This window comes from Spinacia oleracea, chromosome 1 (genome assembly GCF_020520425.1).
Source record: "Spinacia oleracea cultivar Varoflay chromosome 1, BTI_SOV_V1, whole genome shotgun sequence".
Lineage (NCBI taxonomy): Eukaryota > Viridiplantae > Streptophyta > Magnoliopsida > Caryophyllales > Amaranthaceae > Spinacia > Spinacia oleracea.
The window spans coordinates 132245466-132255972 of record NC_079487.1 but is presented as its reverse complement, the minus strand read 5'-3'; the positions used below and the strand labels follow the sequence as shown (position 1 = coordinate 132255972).

The 10507-nt window shown below is 37.2% G+C and overlaps 2 protein-coding genes across 5 annotated transcripts; one reads left to right on the top strand and one right to left on the bottom strand.

Moving 5' to 3' along the window:
• Positions 1-1231: 1231 nt before the first annotated feature.
• Positions 1232-8692, bottom strand: LOC110785549 (probable disease resistance protein At1g52660). 4 transcript variants are annotated; one of them, XM_056829200.1, is made up of 4 exons: positions 8414-8692; positions 6720-8104; positions 4928-5046; positions 1232-3895 (listed from the first exon to the last, which is right to left on the bottom strand). In XM_056829200.1, exon 2 carries the CDS (start codon positions 8088-8090, stop codon positions 6912-6914), a length of 1179 nt encoding a protein of 392 aa, XP_056685178.1. In that variant the 5' UTR covers positions 8091-8104; positions 8414-8692; the 3' UTR covers positions 1232-3895; positions 4928-5046; positions 6720-6911. The 4 variants fall into 4 exon arrangements, with proteins under 4 accessions (XP_056685178.1, XP_021845694.2, XP_056685174.1 ...); XM_021990002.2 differs by having other exon boundaries at positions 1232-2150; XM_056829196.1 differs by having other exon boundaries at positions 4928-8104.
• LOC130461212 (probable disease resistance protein At1g15890) lies at positions 3450-4928 on the top strand. The gene has a single exon (XM_056829207.1). The coding sequence runs from the start codon at positions 3538-3540 to the stop codon at positions 4123-4125; it is 588 nt and encodes a 195-aa protein (XP_056685185.1). The 5' UTR covers positions 3450-3537; the 3' UTR covers positions 4126-4928.
• Positions 8693-10507: the final 1815 nt, after the last annotated feature.

Here is a 10507-nt window from a genome sequence, read left to right as displayed (position 1 = left end):
GTTACAATCCGAGCCGAAAGTAAAATCCGAAGGTAAAATCCGAAGGTAAAATCCGAAGGTAAAATTAACTTTCACTGCCAAGTGATCAAAATCAAAACCCAACCCATTTTTCAAATAGAATTGGGTCTGGGGGGCATTTGTTGGGGTGTTAAAATGGGCTCACCATTTTAACCCAAAAGCCAATAAAACTCACTCAAGCCCAATATAACTTACAAGGCCTCAAAGGCCCAACAATGCACTATATATACCCCTCAAAAGGCAAGGTAAAGGGGTCATTCTCTAACCCTAGAGAAGCCACCCTACTCTCTCTCTCCCCTAAACACCTCATTTTATACATCAATTGTACTGACTTGAGCGTCGGAGGCTCCGCCTCGGGGACCCCCCCTTGGCCCGGAGTTCATCTTGCAGGCACCGTACGTGATCGGAACTCAAGACATCAAGGACGCTCCTTCCATCGTTTCAACCCCGGAACAGTTACTATATGAACAATAAAGGTCACTATAAGTGTAAAAAATGTGCTACAGAAAACTATTCATTTTGGGTCCACATTAAGGTTATTGCGGACAAGGTCCACGCAAGAATAATCCCATATACACAATCTAAATTGTGTTAGACTTGATAAATTAATGGCAAATTTGTTAAAAATGACCTTTTATAACCCAAATTTTGCGAGAAATGACCTTATATAATTTTTTTTGTGAAATCACACCTTAATGTAAATTTTTTTGCGAGAAAGGACCTTATATAATTTTTTTTTTTGTGAAATCACACCTTAATGTAATTTTTTTTGCGAAAGACAACCAAAAGTAAATTTTCGGCATTGACTGAGCTTTTTCGGCCATTGACTTGCGCACGTGAGAAGTACGTGTGACTTTATTTTGCTAATCACACCCAATTTTCCTCCAAAATTCTAAGCTTTAAAACCTAAAGTTGAAAAAAAATCGAAATAAAATCAAGTTTGAAAATTCAAGACTCGGAAAAATCAATGTCTTTAGCCAACGTAAGCCACACGTGCTGCTCACGTGCAAGTCAATGGCCGGAAAATCTCAGTCAATGCCGGAAACTTCCCTTAGGTCCTTTCTCGCAAAAAAAATTACTTTAAGGTGTATTTTCACAAAAAAAATTATATAAGGTCCTTTCTCGCAAAATTTGAGTTATAAAAGATCATTTTTGGCAAATTTACCTAAATTAATCTAATAAGAGTTCTCATTCTTCCAAAGTAAGACTAGTATTCAAAATCCACATAAGATGGAATCCTTAAATTCAATACCTTAGCATGGACAATACTCTTCCATCAAGTAAAGAAATATAAAAGGATACCCATGTACAATTATACGGGGGTTATACAATTATACAAATATTATATTATATAGTTATACCCATGTACGATCACCTAATATTCTAATAACACATACACATCAATTTATCTACCAAACCAAGATTACTAGGTGGAAATGGTGGCGAATTCCCCTAATGACTTGAAGGACACAAGTTCGAGCCTCACCATCTGCTTGTGTTTGAGAGTAGAGAGTCATTTACCACCCCCTGTTGTCAAGATTTTGTTGGGGTTGGCTGACCCCAGTGATAGGTACACGTTGGTTCAACAGGGTCCTTCTTGCCAATAAAAATAAAAATCATTTGCCAAGACTACAAAACTACTATCAAGTAGATTACCAAAAAATATTAAGAAAAGACTTGACAAAGTCTTGTCCAAAATGAAACTCATATCCTCCTTCCACTTTAAGATCCATAGACCACTTTATCATTTCCAGTTGACTTCAGGGTCTCTTGGTTTCGCCTGAAGTTGCTAGCTACATTCTTAGCTTCTTCGTTACCAACAACTAAGCAATATATAACAGTAAAACCGAAATCAATGCTCCTTATATTAACCTTTTCTGTGTTTACCAATCATAAAAGCCCAAATATCAGGATAACACTTTGAGAGTTTCTGCTTATCATCAGCTACATATCTGTTCCTTTTCTTCAACTTATCAAGTTTTTTCATTGTTTCATCCAAAACCTTCGATCAAAGCTCGTCTACTTCACGTCTTCACTATCCTTTGTGGCTCCTCATACACCAACACCAACCAAACAAACCTTTACAATGTATTTTCGGGCCTTTAAGAAACCTGGATTTCGGCCCAAATATTCTGCACAAACATAGCAAAAACTGGATCATACCACACAGGTTGTGCCTAGCTTGAGCAGGACTAGGATTTGAGCACAGTTATTTCTCTTAGGAATTACAGGTAACCAACTAAACATGATAATCTAGTTTTAGAAACTTCAGACTTTTCAGTTACCAGGCTGGTCTGCTCATGTCAAGTTCAGATAGGAGCAACCATGTCATGGTCATGTTAGTGGCAAAGTATGAGAACTGAAACTCAAATAATAATCAAGGTTTATCATATATTGAAGTACCAAATACACTTTATGTCACGCGACTCAGGCTCATGTACAAAAAGCAATAAAATGATTTCTCTATTGTTTCAGGCTCATCTATGACAGCGGGGTAATTGGCATGTAGGATTCTTCATATTTGGGCGGACAGCTCCGTGTGTGTATATTGATCCCTACAAAGACCTGTGTACCACCAGGACATAAAACAAACATGGCAAGAATCTTGGGGTTAGTGCGAAAGATATACGAATTTGGGAAATGGTTTGTGGAGGTGGATGCGAGACACTGTGAGTTGAAGAACAACTTAGAGGAACTAAAGAGCAAAGTGGATGACATGGATAAACAAGCAACAAAGGAAGAGGCGGAGAAACAAGGCAAGAAGCGCAAGAAAGTGATAAATGCCTATTTCAAGCAAGTAAAACGGCACAAGGAGTCAGCAGAGAGGGTGTTGGGGAGAAGCCAAGAGGGGCAGTGGAAGGTGGAACGTATGTGGTGGGTGCCACATATTGAACGCCACCGGAGAGAAGGAGAGGAGCTATTTAGAAAAGGAAGAGAGTTGGTGGAGGAAGGTTTGACAAACAACGAGGTTAGAACACGTGGGGAGAAGTTACTAGTGGGGGATCAGTATGTGGGTGATAACACCCGTGGGCTACTCTTCAAGCCATGAAAACCGGTGATGCTCAATGCATCGGTATCTATGGCTCGGTGGGATCTGGGAAGACTAATTTCATGAAGTACCTCTACAATGAAATATATGATGATAAGGAGGGCTTCAAAGCGGTGTTTTGGGCCACAGCACCTGAAATAAGGCAGCCTGATCATACCAACTATAATAAGGCGTTGCAGAAGCGTGTGGCTGATGGGATGTGGATTGATTTAGATAACAATTATCACAATGAGGAGACAAGGGCAGGAAGATTAATGGCGAGACTCCAAGAAATAGGCGAAGGCCGTACCGTTCTCTTCCTGGACAATGTGAGAGAGGCTTTTTAAGCTTATGAACTGCTGGGAATATCATCTCTGGTTAGTGATGGTAGTAGTAGTAGCACTACTGAATATGAATCTGAACTTAATGCACCTTGTAATGTCAACTGCATCCTGGTGTTTAGTACACAGTCCAAAGACATATGCAACAGGATGCGGTGCGACCTCACCCTCAAGATGGACCTGCTGGGCGAGAAAGAAGCCCAGGAACTGTTCTTACATGAAGTTAGACACGATGATGATCCTTCCCGGGTGCACTTGAAGCAAAAGCAGAAGATCCAGCAAATAGCAGTCCAAGTGGCGAATCAGTGTGCAAAAATGCCACTGGCTATCATCTTCGTAGCCCGATCAATGGCCGGGATAAAGGACCTTCGTGAATGGAGAAACCGTCTGAATGAGCTGAAGGGTGACATTGCAGGCATCCACGATGATGAGGCTAAGATACTGGAGCAGCTCAAATTTGGGTTCATGTGCTTGGAAGACAGTATAGTCCAGCTTTGCTTCCTGGCAGCTGCAAGTTTGTTGGCTGATGACCGTCAGGTTTACAAAACAGAAATAATTCAGAATTGGAAGGAACGCGGGCTAGTTGGCTTCGACCGACAATGCGAGTTTGCAGATGACAAGGGTCATGTTATATTGAACCAGCTTGAAAGAATGTGCTTGCTTCAAGTTGCACCAGATCAACAAATAGTGACCATGAACAAGTGGATTTGGAAAATGGCCAAGAAGGTTAATTGCTAGAGGGATTTGTGACCATGAGCACACTATAATCAATTTTTTACGTCAACCCAGCTCAAACTTACGGTCCTCTTTGGTACTCCATCTGCATTTATTTAAGGGATACACTTGCCTTTTCCGGCCGTATTTATTTAAGAGATACACTTGCCATTTTTAGTAACTTATCAACCCCACCATCTAATTAAATAATATATCTACACCCCACCCCCACCCTCCACTCCCTAAAATGACATGGTCCCCACATTTTTTTCTTATTAAAATATCTACTCAACCCCACTTGTTTTATTCTTTATTTCATTCAATTCTTTTTCTTAATACCCGTGTCCGCCCAAGTGTATCTCTTAAATAAATACGGAGGGAGTATGTGGTTATGAAGTAAGAATATTTGGACTCTTCATTGGACTACTGTAATTGTATTTTTATTGACAAAAACTAGATGTATTATTGCCATCAGTTTATTTTACGAGCATTTTTTTTCTTCTTTTTATGAGTACCTTCCGGCAAAAGACATTTTAAAAAGCACCAAAGTTTTCGGGATGTACGTTCTACACAAGAAGATTATATGGCATGCATTCATGTATTTAAAACTTTGACTAGTAGCTTAAAATTCTTTCTTTCTGGATTTATTCCAATTGCACCCCAACAACAATTTTATACAAATATCTGAAAAGAAGATTGATCCAAGAAACCGTCTTTCAAGCAAAAAGGAAAGGGAAACAGTTGACCTAGGATGACAAGTTAATTTATAGTTAACAAAAATTAAGTACTTAGAAAAAGAATCAGAAAATTAAGGAGGGATTAGTACCTTCATATCAGAGACAAACATTAAAATGCTAATCCGAGAGAATGCCGACCGGGTTCATTTCATGATACTTCAACTTCAGGGGCCTTTGTACAGCTTTTGGAATTTAGGGAACTTCCTAACTACAGTCAAGTAAAACAACATTGATCAGAAAAATTGATGCCTGATAGATTCTCTAAGAAGCACCATTAAGCCAGAAAATGTGACAGCTAAATTGGACAGACTAAAGTATTAAAAGGTGCAGTTTTTTGGCTCAATAAAGCATTACTCCAAGATGAACATGTTCACAAAATGTTTGTAAGGTTCATGTAGCTGTTGGCTTTCTCTATCAGAACCACTTTTAATTATTGAGAATTGTGGTTGCCTGCTGTGGTAAGGCGAGAAAACTTGTTAAAAAAACCCGGCAGCTGCAGGCTTGATATAGTAACACTGATTGGCTACAGAGTACAATGGCCTTCTATGTTTTTGGTTGCAACCAAAACAATATTTTGACCGCAAAAATAACTGAAAATGGATTTCCTCTAAGTTCATAGTTGTCCTTTCAATCATGTATCATGCCTTAATTTGTCCTTTGCATTAGGGGATATGTATTTTGACAGCAAATTAACGGCCAATATAAGTCTACGGAACTAGAAGCTGTCACTTGCTTTATATTTATAAGGAACGTTCATACTCCCATAGATCTTACAACATGATACATGATACATGATACATGAAATGAAAATGAACCATGTCTGAAAAACTAATTTACAAGTACTTTTTGCACATTTGTTCTCCTAGTATTAGCAGTGGAAAACTGAAAAGTACTGCAGTTGCAGAGCACGGAAGCGATGAACAAAAACTCAAAAAGTGATGTGTTTCCTGTTGGTAACAAATCAATCAGTTATGCAGCAGGGAAGTAGACAATATATAACAATTTTCAGAAAACAATTATTAGATTTGAACTACCCTTGGCCAATTACACAGTAGATTTGTCTGAAAAATAATTTTGGAAGAATCGACATTGTATGCAATCTAGAATGATATGTAAAAGGAAACAGGGGGAAGGAACTATATGAAAAGGAAACAAAATGATAAGAAGATACAAATATTAGATCACCTGTACTCAGCAGTTTGAAATTTCAATCTGAATCATGTTGGATTCTAAGTGCTTTCAAACAAGGAATGGATAAAGAATAGTGTGAGCTCATTGAAAAAATTAGAAATTTGACGCTAAAGGATTCATGCAGAAGATCCCAGGTAGAGGGTCTCGGCCTATTTTTAAATTTAAACCTAAAGTTATTGGCAGTGTATCCCGATTCCCTCCACTCCCTCCTCCCCTTTAAAACAAAATGGCTAAATTGTTAGAAATCTTCATATTTTATTAAACTATTACGAGTAAATCAGTTATCCCCACGCGCTCTCTTCTATTGTTCCTTGATCCATCTTACACATAACATTGCTACAATTAAAACAGTATGTCTATCGGTCTCGACTAATTAGGGTAAAGTTGTGCTATTACTGCATTTCACATTCCCCTTGCTGCAGCCTAAGGATCTGATTATACTCCTCGTGAGTAACAAAAACTAAAGACTTAGATGAAAGCATAATATATTTAGTTTCCCCCTGACCAAAGAAATAACTTGAGCTGAAGCAGGAAAGTGTAAGTAAATTCTGATACCTCGTCATTGTAAAATCCCCCATTCAACTGTTACAAAACTAGAAAATTACCTCATAATCACTAAACTTCATAGTGCATTCCTTCCCTATCACAAGTTAAACTTTTCAATCAGTCTAATATGAATTATTTACTTACAACATCACTGGACACCGATAAGGACTTAAAGAACCATCAAGGCGTTTTCTTGACATTGAGCCCCAGTGGTTTAGGGAACAGAAAATCTCAGCTGTAGGGACAAGTGGACAACTGACAACCCCCGCAAGTGATTCAAGTGACTCCATGCTCCACTCATCTGACATAACAAAACATACCTCTTCCCTATAAGCACTACTTCATTGAATTCCTAGTCAACCTAACCTTGCGAGTAGATGGAGTTGTCTCACTCTTTCCTAAGTGGAACAGGGGAAGCTTCTTCTTCATCACAAGACTTCCTAATTCAAACAAGGCATATCTCCATTCATGGGGGTCATCTATACTACACATGCGAGTAGCTATGTTTTCAATCATACGTGGCACTCCAAAACACAAATCAACAAGTGAACTCGGAATACCATCAAAGCAAGAAATAGATCCTTCCCCGAAATTACCCTCACGTCTGAACAACTCGTATGCATCTTCTTTTGGAAGGTGCTCAATCTCAACTGTTTCAAAACAATCCAGCAGTCTACACTCTAAGGAAGAGCTAGTAGTAAATACCAGCTTGCATTTGCTCCCTTTAGCAGGAACTGGTATTCCTACTTGTTCCAGAGTAAAATTAGCTTTTGGTACACCATCTAAGAAAAGGGCAAAAGTACCAAGACTGGCAAGTATATCTGACAGTTTTTTAGCCCTTACAAACAAGTCATCATCACTAGAAAACTCACAGTTCACCGCAGCAGCAACAACGTCTTGCACACACTTGACGGTGAACTCACTAGGGGAAGTGACCCACACTACATAATCAAAGAAATTAAGCGCATAGTTGTGCAGATGCTTCATCAAAAAAGTTTTCCCTATCCCTTCTATCCCATGAATAACAACCCTTCCAATCTCGTCACCTTCTAACAGAAGCTTAAGTCGGTCCAAAGTCTTATAAGTAAGTCGGCCAACTAATTGTTTCACCGGTATATGATGTCCACGACACAGGCCTCTTGCATCAGACAAAGCCTGTCTAAGGAGAATATCACCCTTTTTATCATGGACTTTCAAACCATAAGCCAATTTGTAAATACCCCATCTCATCTTTGCAGCCATGAGGAAACCCCTCCACCCTCCAACTGGCCTTATCAAGCATTGTGCTTCCTGCACAAGCCTTTCACCCTCAGCCAACCAGTGGCACTCATCTCGCTTTCGCTTTTTTCCTAGTTGAACCCGAGTGGAAGACATTTCCCTCTTAATGTCCTGCATCCTAGCACTAAAGTACTCAGTTTCACCCTCAAGAAATTGTTTCCTCTCATCAATACTGGCTACCTCACATAAATAGGTTAATATACCAAAAATCCCCACAAATATTGCTGCGGTTTCCATATGTGATAATTTACCTGAAAGAATTCAACCAATCAAGATCGAATCACATAAAATCAAAACCCTAATTTCAATTCCAATAAAATCAAAACCCTAATCTCAATTTCCAACAAAATCAATCACCCCAAAATCAAAACAAGGTATCAGTTCATCACTAGATTCACTACACTAACTATACAAATCAAATGAGCCGAATATCAAATAATGTCAGGAATCAGACAACTACTAAACATTCGGACATTATGAATACAAAATTAGCAGAGCAAACGATAAATGATCAAGAATAAAATCAAACAATTAATAGTAATAATAATGGAATTTATTACCTTTTTTGGATGATTAATGAGTTGAATTCGGATAACAGAAGGAATGAATTGTTTGTCAGAAATCCAAAAAATCAGTTGATAATGAGATGCTCTTATTGCCATGATTGTGATGACGAAATATAAGTAGGAGCTCATTTCACATATCTTTCCAAGAAACTTCCTTGTTCGGATCAAACGCGTCATTGCAAATTAAAACTGATTTAAGTTGCCTCCAAAAGATGATGGGAGTTTTTTCATGGGAAACCTGATTTTGGAGCAAGCTGCGTACACGAATTTTAAATCCAATAGAGCTTTTAGATCAATTTACGGCTAGTACGGCCTCTGCGTGCTGCCCACGCAGCAGCAATTTTTTTGTTTTTTGAAAGGGGAATTAATTTATTAATTTATTTTAAGGTAAAAATTAGTTCATTGATAAAATAGTCATACGACATCTACAATAGAAATCAAAACTAACAAATACAAAATAATTTGGATCAAACAAAATTCTAATCCGGCAAAACCACGATCATTGTAGATGAGATCTGACAATTAATTGTTTATCAAAAAAAAGATCTGACAATTAATTTATTACTCCCTTACTCCGTAATATAGAGCCAAAACTACGATCGTTGAATAAATCTTGCACTGTAGACCGTCTAACTCCTATACATAATATGTCAGATAGAGAGTCTAAAGATTTGTTGTATCCACGATGAAGAGCGATTTCCTTCAATATTGCATAAAGATCCAATAATTCCCAAAATACGTTACTTTCTAACTTAATTCCCACCATACCGTCCACGTTAGCAAGGGAGAAAGAAAAGTTTTTTCTTTTTTTTCCGGTTCAGCGTTGAACCAGATGGCGGTTTTGTTTTAAAGCAAACCGCTATCTCAGATGGCGGTTCAATGGCATAAACCGCTTTTCTTTTAAAACAAAACTTTATAAAACCGCGTGGTTTTATAAGCCGCTATTTCAGATAGCGTTTACCTCTTTAAACCGCTATTTCAGATAGCGGTTTATTGTAGATCAAAAGGTCTTGTATGCACAAGTTGTACAATAAATTTATTGTACACCAACATAACTTTTACCCAGTTTTCTATAACTTTTACCCAATTTTCTCTAACTTTTAACCTATTAAAAAATAAGTTGATAGATAATCATTTAAAAGGGCTAAATGATAAATTTTATACATTATTAGTGATTTTGAAGAAATACTTTTAATTAAAATGAAAAATTTTATTAGTAAAAAATAGATAACTTTTACGTATATAAGGGTAACTTTTATGCATTTTACGTTAACTTTAACTTCGATGTACAATATTTATCGTACACCCATTGTAAATAAGAATTTGTGATTGTAGATTTTATAAAAAAAATTAGAGCGGCTTTCTTACTGACGTGGACGGTAGAGTGGGAAATAAGTGAAAAAGTAGCGTATTTTGAGAATTTACGAATTATCAAACAATATTGAAGGAAATCGCTCCACGATGAAGATTTCCACTTGATTTATTTGTATGTACTCGAAAAATTGATATTTGTTGCGATCTCGCATAAAACTTTACCAACGAAACAATTCTACATAAATCTACTACGAGTGAACGACAAATCAAACATATTAAAGCTAACTCCACTATAGGAAGACTAACGAACAAGGATGAACTTCGTCCATACGGTGAAAATGTATTAAATTGAAGAGACAATAGTAGAATTATATTAAATGAAGAGAAAGGGTTGAAAATAATCTATTTTCGAAAAGAAAAAAAAAGACTATTTCTGATCTACCACAGCCAAAAAAATAAACCCTAGAAAAAAGAAAGGGATAGAGGAAGGGAGAGCAGCGAGAATTAATTACTCTCTTCCTCAAATAGTATCGGCTTAGATTATTATGTTGTCTTAGCCAACTTGGTTATTGAATGATCGTGTACCTGTCATCTTGTCAAACTTATTAAGATAGTCTATTAAGATAGATTAATATGTGTTCATAAAGTACATTATGGTTATGCTATTTACAATTAGTCTAAAAAGAAATGCAAATACATAACATTTATATATTGATGCAAATATGTTTCTAGAGCTTAACTCTAGTAAAATTGTTTGATATTTGTTGTAATTGA

Excerpts from the sequence above, each read along its gene's own strand:
- LOC130461212 (XM_056829207.1), top strand. The coding sequence starts at position 3,538 with ATGCGGTGCGACCTCACCCTCAAGATGGACCTGCTGGGCGAGAAAGAA.
- LOC110785549 (XM_056829196.1), bottom strand. The coding sequence starts at position 8,090 with ATGGAAACCGCAGCAATATTTGTGGGGATTTTTGGTATATTAACCTAT.